At 39.8% G+C, this 16,221-nt stretch overlaps 4 protein-coding genes and 1 non-coding gene across 7 annotated transcripts; all 5 read right to left on the bottom strand.

Annotated features, from left to right (window-relative positions):
- Positions 1–1,007: 1,007 nt before the first annotated feature.
- Positions 1,008–5,164, bottom strand: LOC111807180 (uncharacterized). 3 transcript variants are annotated; one of them, XR_015423219.1, is made up of 6 exons: positions 4,521–5,164; positions 3,126–3,179; positions 2,956–3,021; positions 2,807–2,875; positions 1,248–1,608; positions 1,008–1,135 (listed from the first exon to the last, which is right to left on the bottom strand). XR_015423219.1 is itself a non-coding variant. In XM_023692778.2 (5 exons), exons 1-5 carry the CDS (start codon positions 5,019–5,021, stop codon positions 1,330–1,332), a joined length of 969 nt encoding a protein of 322 aa, XP_023548546.2. In that variant the 5' UTR covers positions 5,022–5,161; the 3' UTR covers positions 1,008–1,329. The 3 variants fall into 3 exon arrangements, 2 of the variants coding, with proteins under 2 accessions (XP_023548546.2, XP_023548547.2); XM_023692778.2 differs by having other exon boundaries at positions 1,008–1,608; positions 4,521–5,161; XM_023692779.2 differs by having other exon boundaries at positions 1,008–1,608; positions 2,956–3,018; positions 4,521–5,151.
- A 903-nt stretch (positions 5,165–6,067) lies between these two features.
- LOC147790020 (RNI-like superfamily protein) lies at positions 6,068–8,088 on the bottom strand. The gene has a single exon (XM_023692775.2). The coding sequence runs from the start codon at positions 7,948–7,950 to the stop codon at positions 6,205–6,207; it is 1,746 nt and encodes a 581-aa protein (XP_023548543.1). The 5' UTR covers positions 7,951–8,088; the 3' UTR covers positions 6,068–6,204.
- Positions 8,089–8,994: 906 nt separating this feature from the next.
- TRNAQ-UUG (transfer RNA glutamine (anticodon UUG)) lies at positions 8,995–9,066 on the bottom strand. Its single transcript has one exon. It is a non-coding gene; the product is annotated as a tRNA-Gln (tRNA).
- Positions 9,067–10,553: 1,487 nt separating this feature from the next.
- LOC111807105 (Integrase-type DNA-binding superfamily protein) lies at positions 10,554–11,054 on the bottom strand. The gene has a single exon (XM_023692681.1). The coding sequence runs from the start codon at positions 11,052–11,054 to the stop codon at positions 10,554–10,556; it is 501 nt and encodes a 166-aa protein (XP_023548449.1).
- A 1,696-nt stretch (positions 11,055–12,750) lies between these two features.
- Positions 12,751–15,283, bottom strand: WIN1 (HOPW1-1-interacting 1). Its single transcript, XM_023693068.2, has 3 exons — positions 14,622–15,283; positions 14,098–14,535; positions 12,751–13,367 (listed from the first exon to the last, which is right to left on the bottom strand). The coding sequence occupies exons 1-3, from the start codon at positions 15,012–15,014 to the stop codon at positions 12,843–12,845; spliced, it is 1,356 nt and encodes a 451-aa protein (XP_023548836.1). The 5' UTR covers positions 15,015–15,283; the 3' UTR covers positions 12,751–12,842.
- Between the last annotated feature and the right edge of the window lie 938 nt (positions 15,284–16,221).

The following is a 16,221-nucleotide window of genomic DNA, read 5'->3' as shown; positions in this document are numbered from 1 at the left end:
AGACCGGATTTCCATGATCAAGATTGAGATATGAAAGGCTTCTTAAAGAATATAATATTGAATGATGGTTTCATAATACAAGATGGATCGCTATAGGTTGGTTGAGATTGTGGTTGCACAAGGAAAGGGTGGTGACTCGAAATGGGCCTAATTAAGTATTGATAGCCATTTTGCTAGACTTCTTGACCGTGTTGACATGTACCTTGATTGTTGTTTGGGATGTGAGTAAGGTCACAATCGCACTTTTCTTTGCAGTGGAATTTTACGATTGTACATTACTCACTCCCAACAGTGGGTGAGTCAAGCCAATTTGGGATCGAGTTGCCTACGATAAGGTAATGTATACTCAAGCCTTTGATCCTGTTTTGAGAAGAAGCTTTAGAAACCATGGGCAGAGAGATTTTTGAAAGATCAAAAGTAACGTTATATGACTACAACTAAAATGCAACACAACGACTTAAATAATATATAACTTTCTGGGTAGGGAGAATTTGATAACTAGTCACGTCCCTTTATAGTACATTTTGAGGTAATTCAATTCTAGTAGACCTAGACGTAATTTCATCGAACGATCATACAAAATCTAGATAGAAGGAGTTAACTACTAGCCGTGTCCCTTTAGTTGCTTCGGGTTTGGTTAAACATCTCAGTTTATATCAAAATATCTCTGTATTCCATTATTATTAGTCTATTTTTGTACAAGGTGTTTCATTAGTGCTTCTTTACTATTAGTGGAAATACACCAGACCAGTTGGGGAAAAGACATTTCTTCTATTAGTAATGAGTATTAACTTGAATAACTATGAGTATTAACTTGATTAACTATGAGTATTAACTTGATCAACTATGAGTATTAACTTCATCAACTATGAGTATCATTTGTGTGCAATACATCATCATGTTCATCCCCTTCATTTCAATGGCTACAGAAGAACGCAAGTGAAATTTCAAACTTTTGTTGGCCATTTGATCTCAATGGATCTTCCTCTGTTTGCATTTATCCAGTATTTACAGTGTTCATAATCAACCTCTTTTATATAATCAGATGCAGAAGCCTGTGAGTACATAATATAACTAAACAGCTAAAGGGGTTTCGAGGTCTCTACACGGTTCCCTTCTCGATCTTTTTCGGGTACTATAAAAAGGGAAAAAAAGATGTTATATGAATATGAAGCTGAGAAAATTGGTTTTGTAATTACAATTACAAGTAACTCGAGCCTATGACAGGGTTAGAATTTAGGAACTACATTGTTGTTGTTGTTGTCGTTGTCGATCTTTGTCCCTTTCAGTTAAGGTAGCTTAATATTTGTTCGTTTCGGTTGAATGTTCCTAGCTCATTCGGTACAAGGCCTCGGCACCAGAATCGTCCTGAAAAGGCAAATTAAGATCGGGTAATAAACGAACAGTCCCTAAAGTTCCCATCTCCTGCAGTTTGCAAGAAACGTTTGGCAGTGTTAATTGGTAAGAAGCATCGACGCCGTTGCAACCGAATGCAGCGACTCCGATGGGTGTAGTGTTGCATATAGATCTCGGTAGCTTCTGCAGTTGCGGTTGGTCGGAATTTTCCTTGTCTGGAACGGTCGACCCTTGCTGTAATTCGAGTTCAAGCTGTAGAATTTCAAAAAGAACAACTTAGCTTCTGCAACACATTATCAGGCTATTCTCTATTCATCAGAACAGCATTCTAGTTATTAAGATCAGTTAAGCTTTGAATGTAAAATGATGTCATAAGTTTTCTAGCTCTCAGCTCGAGCGACCTTTCGACGCTACGAAGTTCATCTGTTGCCAAAACCGCACTGAATCAGAACAACTTCCTTTGGCTTCTCTTCTTGCTCGTTATCTTAGAATCAACCTCGAGCTTTGTTATGATGAACAACATCTTTTCGAAAACTAAATTCGTGAGATCCGAAGCATTCTTTATAAAAGTGTGAAAACCTCTCCCTAGCAGACGCATTTTAAAATCCTGAGGGGAAGCCTAGAAAGAACCCAAAGAGAACAATATCAACCCAAACTCACTGCTAGCAGATATTGTGTTATTTGGAATTAACTTTTTGAGTTTTCCCTCAAGGTTTTTAAAACGTGTCTAATAGGGAGAGGTTGGGGAGGTTCCACATCCTTATAAAGAATGTTTCATTTTCCTCCCCAACCAATGCGAGATCTCACAATCCACCCCCCTTCAAGCCCCAACGTCCTTGCTAGCACTCGCCTTCTCTAATCAATGTGGGACCCCTCAATCCACCCCCCTTCAGGCCCCAGCATCCTCACGGGTACACTGCCTCATGTCCACCCCCTTTCATGGCAACCTCCTTGTTGGCATACCGTCTTGTGTCCACCCCCTTTCGTGGCTAAACCTCCTTGTTGGCACACCGCCTCGTGTCCACCCCCCTTCATGACTCAGCCTCCTCGCTGGCACATCGCCTGGTGTCTGACTCTGATACCATTTGTAACAGCCCAAGCCCAAGCCCACCGTCCTCTTTGAGCTTTCCCTTTAGGACTTCCTCTCAAGGTTTTTAAAACACGTCTTCTAGGGAGAGGTTTCCACACCCTTATAAAGAAGGCTTCGTTCCCGTTCCCCTCTCCAACCATTGAATCGAATCTCTCTACTTGATGCAAACATCAGCAGAAAAGGACATAATAAAAAGGGCAAAAGCAAGAGAAAAAAACAGCAGCTTTTCAGTCATAATTTGCAGCAGATAAAAGAAGTAAATGCAAGTTTCCCAATAGCATTCAATAAAGAGAGAAACCCTTGAACGACCGAGTTAAGAACACATATTCAAAGCAAGAACACCCCAAGACGAAGATTCACCTTCATTTTCTTCAAGCTTCCATTAATCTCCCTCTGTTTTTCCACAGTGACCCGCAAGGTAGCCAAGGCCTGTGCTTATAAAAGGAAACAACTTAAGCAAGAAGGCCACGAAGATGAACAAGTTTCATGTTCATACAACAAAAACATACATCATTCAAGCTTCTCCTTTCCTTTAATAGCAGAGCCTCCTCCTCTTTAAGCTCTCCCAGTGTCTGCTATCCACCATGAACGCAGTTAAAGCTAATATGGATATTATATGGCCCATGAAGCTCCCAAAAAGGAAGGAATAGAACAAAGAAAGAAAGAATAAAAATGGTACCTTTTTCTTTCTTGGCCTCTTCATTGTTCCAACTACTTCACTCTTACAACCAATCTGCACACCATTCATTACCCACCCATCGCTTAGTTTTCCAACAATTATAATCCAAATTACTAATCATATCCACTAATACAACCAAATCAAGAACTAACCCATTTCAAAAGTTTGATTCTTTTAAGGTAAAATGCGTTTGTTAGGGAGAGATTTTCACACACCCTTGTAAGGAATGCTTTGTTCCCCTCTCCAACCGAGGCGTCTTTAGTGGCACCCGGCTCAGTGTTTGGCTCTAATACCATTCGTAACACCACTAGCCCACCGTAAGTAGATATTATCTATTTGGCCGGTTTAGTATGGTTTTTAGGGGATGTCACAAATGCCCATTCCCCCACACCCAACGCACACGAAGTAAACCAAGTGGCTATCAGCCAGAATCAAGCACTGAGTGACAAAACCAGACAAGGGTGGTTCACCAAAACCGAGCAGTGTGGTCTCAAAGAACATTGTTGTACAATTTTCCGGACACAGATTTATGTTTCATAAGAAGGGGGGAAAGTTTAGGATCACAGGCTGTCTTATGGGAATCTGTTCTCTGTAAGCCATTAAAAAGCAGAGGTTTTGTCTGATTGGGGGAAAGGAAGGGTAGAGATGAAGCAAATCTAGTAAGGTAAAGGTGCAACTGACCGCACTGAATCATTTATTGGGGTATAATTTTCATAAGCCAACACATAAAAAAGGGCACAACCACCAACACCATTTGCACACAGACTTCGTTGCCACGGAAACACGCCACCGATAAAGAGGGGCCCTTTCGGCTTTCGAGGTGAAATGACGAAAATGACCCTTGTGGTGGAGTCTAGGGTTTGACTATTATTTTGGAGGATAATCCATATTCCAGGTGGAGTTATTGGGGCCAATGCCAATGCCAATGCCAATGGGTTTGACTCTTTACACTGGTTTTGTGTAACTCGTTAAATTACCAAAATGCCCCTTTTAGACTACCACCCACTCTCTTTTGGACCCATTTGCTGCGTCCAACAAAGGTCATCCATTTGGAGAAACGGGGAAATGGGTCGTCTCATTACATCATTGTCCGAAATGGGTATTAGGGCAAATTTTAAAAAGTGGCCGGAAAATTAGCCGATTCCGGCGGTGGAAAAGAGGGGTAGATCCGTAATTTCGAAAAGGGGAATAATTAGAAGTATGAAGAAAGAGTGGAGTGGGGGCAAAAATCTGACAAGTCGCCGACGGAAGAACGAAAAAAGAAATGTGAGAAAACGTAGGGGCACTTTCGTCATTTCCCATGTACTCACTGAGTTTTCAGAAAAAGAGAAGAAGAAGAAGAAGAAGAAGAAGAAGAAGAACATCAAACAAAACAAAAACCGAAACGAACAGAACCTTAGATCTTGCGGCGTCGGATGCGTCGACGAATCCGCCGCTAATAGAGGTAGCGCCACCGCCACCGCCGCCGCCGCTGCTCCAAGTGAGAGGAGTGGTGGGACTAGCTCTTGCGGCGGCATCAGAGTTCTTACCGGCAGAATCGGAGGCATGGCGAGTAAGAATGGACTTGGAACGAGGCTGACGGACAGACCAGTCAAGGCGGAGAGGGGGAAAGAGAGGATTTAGAGGGGGAGGGCGGTTGAGACGAAGAAGTAAGTCGACGACAAGAGAGTCATCGGAGAGGGCAACGTTGACCCATTCCTCGTCGGACATGGTGGAAATAGCGGCGGCGATGAAGAGAGAGAGAGAGAAGGAGAGAGAGAGAGGCTCGGTGGCGGAAGAAGAAGAAGAAGAAGTAGGAAAAAAGTGGGTAAAGGGGATAGAGGGAGGTTTATATAGATAGATGGGGCCATGTTTGGGACTGGATGCTCTCCCCTTCCCTTCATTACTTCTCCTCATCTACTCTCCCCTTCCAAAACGTGCTAATCACTCCACTCTTGCCCCCTCCATCCACATTATGGGTGTTAAGACTTCGTCACGTACCAAGCGCGTGACTTCAATCTTTTTTTACACGTGCGACTGACCCCTGTCCTTCACTTTTGTCTTCATTTACTATCCTACCCTTGCTTCAATCCTACGGCTGCTTCCACTACTCTACTCTCGAATGTGAATTTAATTGCAATTTATTATTTTCCTTTTTTAAATTTGGGGTTTTTCATTTTATTTCTCGTCCATTTTCCATTTATACTTGAAGAAATAATTTATTTCAAAATCATTCTGCATTCTATTTATCGAATTTTATTCATTTAAAACCTAATCCAATTTCCAAACCACTTACAAAATCAATAATTAAATGAGTAATTCTAATTTTAATTTTAATTTTAAAGTTGTTATAAAAATAATTTTAGCTATTTTAAAAACAATTTTTCATTTGCAACAGATATATTTGAATGGACTATCAATATATAAGCATACAAATCATTATTCACAATCCATGATTTTGTAGTGAAGGAAAAATCACTATACATAGGTGAGATTTAGAGATTTTGTTGAGATCCGATATTCAAACTTACTCAAGACGACTCTAAGAGAGGACTTGAGATATGGTATTGTAGTCGAGATTAAAGATTTGAATGATGATGAAAGAGAACTTATAGCGGGAAGGAAGTAATAAACTCCCACCACTATTCTAAGAGAGGACTTGAGCTATGGCACTCGAGAGAACTTATAGCGGTGAGGAAGTAATAAACTGACCCAAGACTATTCTAAGAGAGGACTTGAGCTATGACAGTTGAGATTAGAGATTCGAATGATGAACGAGGATTTATAGCGGGAAGGAAGTAATAAACTTACCCAAGACTACTCTAAGAGAGGACTTTAGCTATGGCACTCAGAGATTAGAGATTTGAATGATGAACAATAGAACTTATAGCAGTAAGGAAGTAATAAACTGACCCAAGAATATTCCAAGAGAGGACTTTTGAAAGGGTAGGATAGTAAATAAACTTAGAGAGGACTTGAGCTACGACACTCAGAGATTTGAATGATTTGAATCACCAACCACGGTTGATGAACTCGAAAGAAAAAAAATGAACGGGAAGTTGAGCTAGAGCAGGAAGTAATAAAGCTTACAGAGACAATTCTACGAGAGGCCCTTTAGATCCAGCGAAAACCCATCAGCGTGGACCAGACATCCATGGCGCAAGAAAAGGCTCCTTTGATTAGCAGTAGGAAAGATAAAATTGGGAGGAATTATCTCCCTCAGAGATCGCCTCGAGAAAACCATCCATGGAATAACACTGCAATCAATTTCACAGCAATCCCACAAGCTAATTTCCCTCAATCCTCTGCAATTTCGCACCACCTCCTTCACCCCTTCTGCCGTCACTTTCAAGCATCCCAACAAGTCCAAATGGATCAAAGAAGGGCATCTGCTTCCAATCATTGCTAATGTTGAATCCTCAATACCTAATCTCTGTAATTTCAGTGCCTCCATTGATGGAAGTTCACAGTTCATCACCAAATTCTTGATTCCCGTACAATAATTCACTTCCAAATGCCTTATTTTGGGGCATGCCGTTAAGACATCTCCAATGCCTTCATCGGTGATTGCTGCACAGTGGTTCATTTTCAACAGCTCCAAATTTGGAAAAATGGAAGCAATTTTTCCCACACCATCATTGCACAAATTCTTGTTCCCAGATAGATCCAGAGATATAAGTTTAGGGTTGACAAAATCTTTTGGGTGGCCTTCTTCTTTCTGGAGATTTACAATCTTCATTTCTATATCAGTTAAAGCAGGGCAGTTTCTTGCCAGGATGAACAAGGATGAACATGACAGATTTGAGCAATTGCTGAGGTTTATCAATTTCACTAGCGGGAGGAATTCTGATAACTCTTTCACAGATTCATCAGTCAAGAAATTGGCGGCTTCAAGATCCAACCATTCAATCAGAGGATTTTTATTCAATAGAAACGAAATTCCAGAAAACGAGAAGTCATGGCAATGGGAAAGAACGAGTTTCTTTAATGGCGAACATGAATTTGCTAATGAATTCAGCAACTGATCCGAAATAATTGACTCCGAAAGATCAATAGAATTTAGATTTTTCATAGAAAGAAACGAATCGATAAGATCTGAATTTAGAGAGGGAATCCCTATCCAATTTGCGGAGAGTGAACTCAAATTAGGGTTCTGGCGCAGGGCCTTGGCAATACCTGATTGAGTGATCAAATCGCAATCACAAATTGCTATTTCCCTAAGCCACACACATTTCGTTGATAAATCTATAAGCGACTTATCAGTAACGAGAGAATTTCCTGAGAGATTTACCTTGCGAAGTCGCGGCAGGCCCTGAATCAAAGCGAAAATCCCCGAATCCGTAATATCACTATAACAACTGGGAGCGAGAGGATTCATAGGATAGCTAATATCGAGATCTTCAAGATTCGGAAACAACTTAGCGATTTCAACCAGATCGTCGTCAGTCAGAACCCCAAGCTTCGAGCACAGCAAAACCCTCAAATTCCGCATTGTCGAGCCAAGGAAGTTCATACCAGAAACCGGAAATCTCGCCTGATTAGTGATATCCAGCGATTCAATATCCAATCCAGATCCCGCAATCCTAATGAGCAAGTCATCAGGTACGCCCTTGAAATTTCTAAGATCAATCCGTTTGAGTTGCCGGAATCTAGAGAATATCCGGGACATCGCCGGAATAGTTAATTCGGAGATTCTGAGGGTAGTGCGAAGCGTGTTGGTGATGGATAAGAATTGTTTGCAGACCAGAGATAGGGATTCGAAATGGTGGCTGTGACGGCGTTGGAGGAGGAAACTGAAGATCATTTCCCAGCATTCTTCCGGCAAATATGGGAAATTCTCTTCCATGTTCACCTTTCCCTTCACGATTCCTTCAAATTGGACGAACAATTTCGAGAGCAAATCAGCGAAGAAATATATAATGGATCATTCTTCCAAGAAATTGAAACCACCAGGCTTTGAGGGCACCACCGTTAATCCCACGATCTTCCTTTTATATCCCTCGGATCAAATCATTTTAAAAAAAAATTTTAAATTTTCATAATTAAAATTTAAAATGTTTTTTTTAGCCAAAGATGGGCCGCTAGTTATCTGTTGGATCAATTTGGGCCTAAAACCAGTCATGTCGGCCCATTTCAATTTGTTGATAGTAGCCCGCATGTCATTTTCTTTTATTTTCAATTCGATATTTTACCAAATATAAAAATATAAATATAAATATAAATAAAATAACATCACTTTAAACAAGTTTTAAAAAATTCCCACTGGACAAAACCCGTTTATTAATATATTTTTAAAGGGTATATTCGGAACATTTTTTATAATTCGAAATTATTTTAAAAATAAAATATTAACAATTTTTGTGTAAGAATATTTATGAGATTTTTAAATGAAGAAAAGGAAATGAATGAATATTAAAAAATAATAATAAATAAAAAAGAGAGGGAATTATGGGGATAAAATCAAATCAAATGTCAATTCTAGCCCTAGGCTGCTTAGAGGAATGAAAATGAAGCTAGTTATCCATGCATGGATTCTGCTGTCCCTTTTTGTCCCTTTCTTTTCACATCCCTCATTTCTTACTTACTGGATCCCATTAAATTATTTAATTTTAATTAATTCATTTTAAAAGCTAAGTTATTTAATATTTTTTTAATTATATATATATATATATATATATATAAGGGTTAAGGAAGCGTACAAGAAATAGCGATGGGGGATGAGTGAAACCCTAATTTTATGAGACACTGACTTTGAAATGATTTCTATTGGATTTCCAACAAAACTCCACTTTGCTTCAACTTTCAAATTACTATTAATTTTTTTCCCTTTTAAAGTAATTACTTTTTAACATTAAAATTTAAATAAATAAATAAATAAATAAGTAAAATGAGGTCCTACCGGGAGTTGAACCCAGGTCGCTGGATTCAAAGTCCAGAGTGCTAACCACTACACCATAGAACCAATTGATCATTTAGATTTTTGTATGTTAGTCCTGTTTGACAAATTAATATTAACTTTATAGATCAAGTAAGGTTAGCATTCACAAAAGGCAAGTAGTCCAAATCCATGTAAGTCGCTAGATTCACAATCTAGAGAGGTTCATTGAGGTCCTATTGGGAGTTGAACCAAGGTCGTTGGATTCAAAGTCCAGAGTGCTAACCACTACACCATAGAACCACTTTATAATTTAATTGTTTGCTCGGTTTCATGTTTTATGTTAATCGAGACATGCTTGACAAATTAATATTGACTTTTAAAGTTGAATTAAGGATGAGATAAGAAGAGAGGTTGTAGAGGTTGTACACCGAGAGTTCAACTCAGGTCACTAGATTCAAAGTCTAGAGTGCTAACCACTGGACCATAAAACCAATCGAGCACCTTTCAAGAGTCACACATGAGTCAAACTCAGGTCACTGAATTCAAAGTCTAAAGTACTAACCACTGCACCATAGAACCACTTATTCATTTGAATTTTTGTATGCAATTGAGACATGCTCGACAGATTAGTATTAACTTTATCATAGAACAAATGAGGATGAGATAAAGAGAGAGGTAAGGGAGTAAACCCTATTCAAAGTCCAGAGCTAACCACTAACAAACCCACTTAAAGAGACAGACCTAGATTTAGCGTAGTATTAACTTTATAGATCAAGTAAAGGTAGAATAAGGCGAAGGTCCTAACTAGAGTCGATTAATATTAAATTTAAAAACTAAATTCAAAATTAGGTAAGAAGGGAGAGAAGACCCACAGGAGTCAAAACCGAGTCTAAGTCTAGAGGCTAGCCACTTATCGGTATGACTCGACAAATAAATTACCTGAATTTAAAATCTAAAGTACTAACCTCTAAATCACATAACCTTCATTGTATTTAACTTTTTTCAATTTCTTCGTGTTTATGCCAATTGAATCATACTAAGAAGAAAGGTCCTATGTTATCACGCTCTTGATGGCAGCGGACTTACGATTATGTGGCACTCACTTTCCAACGACAAGTGAGCTAAGTCAATTTGTTCTTACGTCACCTACGGCCAAGCGACGTATGCTCGAGCCTCTAACCTCGGTTTAATAAGAAGGTTGTAGAAAACGAGGGCAGAGAGAGATTTTTGGAAGAGACGTTATGTAAGCAAGAGAGTAACAATAACGGCTCACAGTATATAACGTTGAGTAGAAGATATGGCTAATCATACTAAGAACAAAGGTCCGATCGACAGTTGAACGAGAGTCCGAATAATTAATTTGAAGTATGGAAGATTCTAAATATGAAGTACATCAACTGAAACCCAGTCTTTCTTTCTCTCTCTTCTGCAACTGTATTGGTGTACGGTGTGATGCACCCACGATGGCGACGGCGATGGCGACGGCGACGGCGACTAAAACTGTCAAACTCACGACTTAGATTGCTCACAATCATCACCATATTCCTTTCTACTCCTCCAAAACCCTTTTCTTAATCGGCGTTGATCAAATCAAACTCCAATCCCGGACTGAACAAATGCGCCGCCGACGTAACCACCGAGCATTTCCGGCCATTCTTCTTCAACTTATTACCGTTACGATTCTGTTTCGATGATATGGGTAATGATGACGTGGATTCCACCGGTACAATCAACGGCATTTCGAAGTTGGTTTTCGCTTTCGATCCTCTCAATCGCCTCGCCGCTGCGTCGTATGCACGCGCCGCTTCCTCCGCTGTATCGAATGTTCCCAGCCAGTGCCGGCATCGTCCTATTCGGTCTCGTATCTCTGCAGACCATCTTCCCCATGGCCGCTTCCGTACTCCTCTGTAACTCCTCTGCCCTGTTGCCTCTGCCGCCGTCTTCAACCCGGTGGCTGAGGCTGGAACTATGTCGCCGAGGAGAACTTTCCAGCCCACGACGGCGGCGATTCCGTCCAGCTGGGGTTCGGAAACGGCGTCGTGGAGAGAGGGAATTGGAGGGTTGTTAATCATGGCGGAGGTGGTGACGGAGTGGAGGGGAATAGTGGGGGGTTTTATATTGGAAAATAAATAATTAAATAAATTGAAAAGGGTTTTTAAGGAAAATAAAAAATAAATAAATTATTTATAAAGTCATATCAATGTCGATGAGACCGCAATCTCTCGCATTTATATACTTGTCTTTGATTTTGCAGGAGGGATATATGCCGGAAAATGACATAAATGCCCTTTTAATTTCTTGTATTTACTTTTTTTTTTTTTTTTTAAATATCAAATTCTAAAACTAATAGTTTTATATTAAAATCATTTGTATATGTTTTTTTTTTTTTTTAAATTTAAAATTTTGGAAAAAATAATAATTTTAAATAAAATTGTTCGATCGAGGCTTTAATCGATGCAACCTCAAAAAATTAGGGTGGAGCGAATCTTTTTGAAACGAGACTAGCCCAAGTCCTGGTACGTTCTATTTTATCGTGTCTCCTTCCCAACAGTTGTACCTTGTCTTGAGGCATCTTTAATTTGCCCTCAATTTGCCCTCAGAAGAAAAATTCCCTAAGTTTCATTCCTATCGTGCTTATATTTAAATTTAAAATCTATTATCCATATAAACAAAAGAATTTAAATTTAAAAATAAATAAAAGCTAAAATTATCAATCTATCCTTACGTCGGGACGACGTCGTTTAGAAAGAAAGAGGGATTAGGAGGGCTTTATGGGAATTATGAAGAGGGAGGACTAGGAGCCGGAGGCGATCTCGAGGGAGGATTTGTGGCCGTTGGATTCAAGAGATGGAGGAAATAGCGTCATGGTGGCGTGGAGGGAAAAGATCGTGAGACTGCTTGGCTTAATTTGTGGTGTATTTAAAACCTCTTTTTGGTATTAATGAAATTCAATTGTTTAATTAATTAAAATTATAATTTATGGGGAGATGAAAAGATGCACGGTGTCACAATAACACTAGACATACAGTTATAGACAACATGTCTTGGACAAGCATGATCATGACACACCCACCAAACATGCAATCATGTGTAACACGTCTTAGACAAGCACAACCATGACACACCCACCAAACATGCGACCATGAGCAACACAACTTGGACAAGCATGATCCTGACACACCCACCAGGCATGCGACCATGAACAACACAACTTGGACAAGCATGATCCTGACACACCCACCAGGCATGCGACCATGAACAACACGCCTTGAACAAGCATAACCATAACACACTCATTGAACATACGACCATGGACAACACACTCTAAACAAGTATGATCATGACATACCCATTGGGTATGCAACCATGGACAATATATCTTGGACAAGCATAATCGTGACACGCACCAAGCATCCAACCATGAGCAACACGCCTTGGACAAGCATGACCGTGACATACGACATACTGCATTACTCATAAAAAAAAAACATCTTATAAACCCATCATGCATTTGTCTCTCTTGCTTAAATCCTATGAGAAGCCAAAGCTAAAATATATCATGATAATCAAGTCTCATCGATGAGTTTCTGATTTCGATTCTAGACAATACCGTCAATGTGTAACTAAACCGTTGGTTCTATTCGGTTAATCAAACAAATTAACAAAATTGTTCGAGTTTGTAAACATGTACCCCTAGAATGTACAGAGGATCAGAGTAGCTAATCATTTCAAAGGGATTATCATATAGAACACTTCAGACAAACCAAATAGCAAATTTCAAGTTTATTTCAAAAACTATAACAGTACATACAAGACTTCATGGCAATGTCTTGTTGAGAAACTAGCAGCTGAGCTTTAGATCAGCCAAGCACAGGGATACAGTCAAGCAGAACATTAGCAGCATGCTCTAGTTCTTGCTCTGTGATGATCAATGGTGGCACAAGCCGAACCACATTCCCCTGGCCTGCTGTTAAAATTAACAAACCCGAGTTTCGACAAGCATCTACTAGAGGGCTAGCAGACACATCCAGTTCTATCCCAATAATAAGCCCTTGCCCTCTAACTTCCTTAACATGTGGGTTTTCACCCAGCTTTTGTTTTAGCAAATTTTTCATGTACTCACCTTTCCTGGAAACGCTAAGCAAGAACTCAGGATCTGAGATCTTGTCTACAACTGCAACTGCAGCATTGCAGACGAGCGGTGAGCCTGCAAAAGTACTTCCGTGGTCACCGTAGTTTATGGCAGCAGCGATTCTTTCGGTCACTAGAACGGCTCCGACGGGAAGACCTCCAGCTAGAGGCTTGGCAAGGGTCATTATATCTGGATATACACCATAAGCTTCATGTGCCCAGAGATGACCACTTCTACCCAACCCACATTGAATCTATACATAAAAAAGTTGCTTCTTAGTTTTCTCCCAATTGATCAAGTAAAGTAGGCGTCAGTTCATTCACAATTAAAGTAACTCGATGATGCAACACTACAGCTAGTTGAATCAAACAATTGTTCAGTAAGATTAGTAAGATTAGTCAAGGTACGTGAGATCTCACATGAGTTGGGGAGAAGAACAAAACATTCTTTACAAGGGTATAGAAACCTTTCTCTAGTAGACGCATTTTAAAACCTTAAGGGAAAGCTCAAAGAGAACAATGTATGCTCTTGGTGGACTTGCACCGTTACAAATGATATCAAAGCCAGACACGGAGCAATGTGCCAGCCAGGAGCGAAGAGCCTGAGCCCCGAAGGAAGGTGGACACGAAGCAGTGTGTCAGCAAGGATGCTGGCCCAAAGGGGGTGGATTGGGAGGTCCCATATCGGAAAAGGGAACACGCTGGGCTCTGAAGGGGGTGGATTGTGAGATCCCACATCATTTAGGGAGGAGAATGAAACATTTTTTATAAATGTGTGGAACTCTCTCCCTAGCATACGCGTTTTAAAATCTTGAGGGGAAGCTCAAAAGGAAAAGCCTAAAGAAGACAATATTTGCTAGCGGTGGGCATTGGCCGTTACAAGGTATATGCAAGTCGATTTGGACAATCGTTGTTATATAAACAAAAGAGTAATCGACGAATCTATATTGCTCTATTCATCAACAAGGGGAGAATCGTTTATACCTCATCGAAAACCAGAAGAGTTCCAGCCTCATCACAAGCATTTCTCAAGGAAAGCAAGAACTCCTTAGTAGCACTGAAAATGCCACCTTCACCCTGTATAGGTTCCACAAAAACAGCAGCAATTTTCCCTTTAAGAATCAAGTTTTTAGCAGCCTCAATATCACCATATGGCAAGAAAGTAACACCAGGCATAACAGGCTCAAAAGGAGCCCTGTAATGCTCCTTACTCGTTAAAGCAAGAGCTCCCATTGTCCTGCCATGAAAACAATTGGAAAACGCAATGAACTCAAAAGGGGGTGACTCTTTAGCATCAGGATGAGAAAATCTCTGAAACTTTCTAGCAAACTTAATGGCAGCTTCATTAGCTTCCGTGCCAGAGTTAGTGAAAAACACACGATCCGCAAATGATTTAGCCACAAGGCGTTTTGCAAGTTCCACCTACAGCAATGAAACAGGGGAATGAACTAAGGAGCTATTCCACTTTCAATATTCACAGGTATGATAATTTTAGGGTTTATTTTTACCTGAGGGATTGAATGGAAGAGGTTGCTAACATGAGTGACTGTATTTGCCTGCTCCGTTACCGCTTGCAGCCAATCGGGATCACCATGACCTAGGGCATTGACGGCGATTCCAGCCGCCATATCCAAATACTCTCGCCCTTCGAGATCATATAGTTTACATCCTTTACCGCTCGAGAAAACCACCGGTGCTCGAGCATAGGTTCCGACGAAAAGCTTCCGTTCCGACTCGATCACCTCCTCGCTCGAGAAACCAAGTTTGCCTGTTTGAAGCTTCGTCGAACTGGGTCCTTGTACATCTACACTAAGACAGGCGCGAACCCTTCCACCATTGATAGGAGCTCGAAACACGCCGTAAGGAGAGGAACAACCGATGAAAGATGAGAGTGAAGCCATTGGGTTTATGACGGAGAATGATTCTGGGACCAGAAGAGCTTAAAACGAAGGAATTTAGGGTGAAAAAGGAGTGATTTGATTCCTTTGGAATGGAATCGGAAAATTAAGAGAATAATTCAAAGGGCGAAATGGAACGGATTCGTGGCTGCAAATAGAATGGCGACTGAAGAAATCAAATTGAATTTGCTGCGAAGAGCTTAGAAAGAGAGAGCGAGAGAGCTGGCCAGCATTGAAATTTCAGATTTTTGTGGAAGGGAATTTGAAAAAAAAAATTGGACCAATCCTCTGTTTTCCGGTTGAATTGTCTTTGTTGTTCATATTTTTTTTTTTTTTTTAATTATTCTACTCGTCCACTATATTTGTTCTTATAAAATTCAAATATCAAATATTTACGATCCTAAAAGATTCAATTATAACGGTATAGATTGATCCCACAAAAATAAACTTCCAACTCTGTAATCCAAACCGACCTTTATAGTTCGGGTTAAGCACTACCACAATCTTTCTTACCAACTTTTACCGTTTGGGTTAGGTAGTACCCGAATCTTTTTTACGGACCTTTATAGTTTGGGTTACGTAGTACTCGAATCTTTTTTACCAACCTTGACCTTTATAGTCTGGGTTAGATAGTACTAGAATCTTTTTTACCAAATTCAACCCTTATAGTTAGGTAGTACTCGGTAGTCCAAATTGGTTAAGTGATCAAATTATATGAACACCCGTAAAAGAAATGTAAATTATATAGATGATTTGTAATGTTAAAAAAACGTCTTAAAAAACTTTACCAACCACAGCAGGAAAATAGAATAACCAATTTTTTTTTTCTTTTTTTGAAAAATCAAAATAAGATTTACTTTAATATCTTTATAAAAGGAAACAGCTTAATTTTTTTTGACAAATAGAATATATTAAGAAAGATGTGCGACACAAAAGGAATATAATATTTTAATCTAGAGGGGTACTTTCGTCAACAAATGGAAACTTTTAGGTGCTGCGATTGACGTGTCCAGCCAAAATAAAAAGGTATTGTTGGATTGGGAGTCTGGGACCATGATGCTGGGAGAGGAAAAATGACACATCATGCAAAAGATGACGTGGAGTTTATAGTCAGCATCAACGTCAGCATCAACTCCACGTCAGACGACCATTCAAAGCTACTATAAGCCAATTAACAAGAAGGCTAAAAAACCAGAAAAAGAAAAAGAAA

This window comes from Cucurbita pepo, chromosome 12 (genome assembly GCF_057944985.1).
Source record: "Cucurbita pepo subsp. pepo isolate OVF chromosome 12, ASM5794498v1, whole genome shotgun sequence".
NCBI classification, from domain to species: domain Eukaryota; kingdom Viridiplantae; phylum Streptophyta; class Magnoliopsida; order Cucurbitales; family Cucurbitaceae; genus Cucurbita; species Cucurbita pepo.
The sequence above is the reverse complement of the archived record's forward strand: the minus strand, read 5'-3'. Positions and strand labels throughout refer to the sequence as shown.

What these genes read in the sequence shown, in the direction of transcription:
- LOC111807180 (XM_023692778.2), bottom strand. Translation starts at nt 5,021, where the DNA reads ATGAGGAGAAGTAATGAAGGGAAGGGGAGAGCATCCAGTCCCAAACAT. An exon ending in CCGACGCCGCAAGATCTAAG is followed by an intron (nt 3,180 to 4,520) that starts GTTCTGTTCGTT and finishes AATGGTGTGCAG; the next exon opens with ATTGGTTGTAAGAGTGAAGT. An exon ending in GAAGCTTGAAGAAAATGAAG is followed by an intron (nt 1,609 to 2,806) that starts GTGAATCTTCGT and finishes GAAATTCTACAG; the next exon opens with CTTGAACTCGAATTACAGCA.
- LOC147790020 (XM_023692775.2), bottom strand. Translation starts at nt 7,950, where the DNA reads ATGGAAGAGAATTTCCCATATTTGCCGGAAGAATGCTGGGAAATGATC.
- LOC111807105 (XM_023692681.1), bottom strand. Translation starts at nt 11,054, where the DNA reads ATGATTAACAACCCTCCAATTCCCTCTCTCCACGACGCCGTTTCCGAA.
- WIN1 (XM_023693068.2), bottom strand. Translation starts at nt 15,014, where the DNA reads ATGGCTTCACTCTCATCTTTCATCGGTTGTTCCTCTCCTTACGGCGTG. An exon ending in TCTTCCATTCAATCCCTCAG is followed by an intron (nt 14,536 to 14,621) that starts GTAAAAATAAAC and finishes TCATTGCTGTAG; the next exon opens with GTGGAACTTGCAAAACGCCT. An exon ending in CTCTTCTGGTTTTCGATGAG is followed by an intron (nt 13,368 to 14,097) that starts GTATAAACGATT and finishes TTTTATGTATAG; the next exon opens with ATTCAATGTGGGTTGGGTAG.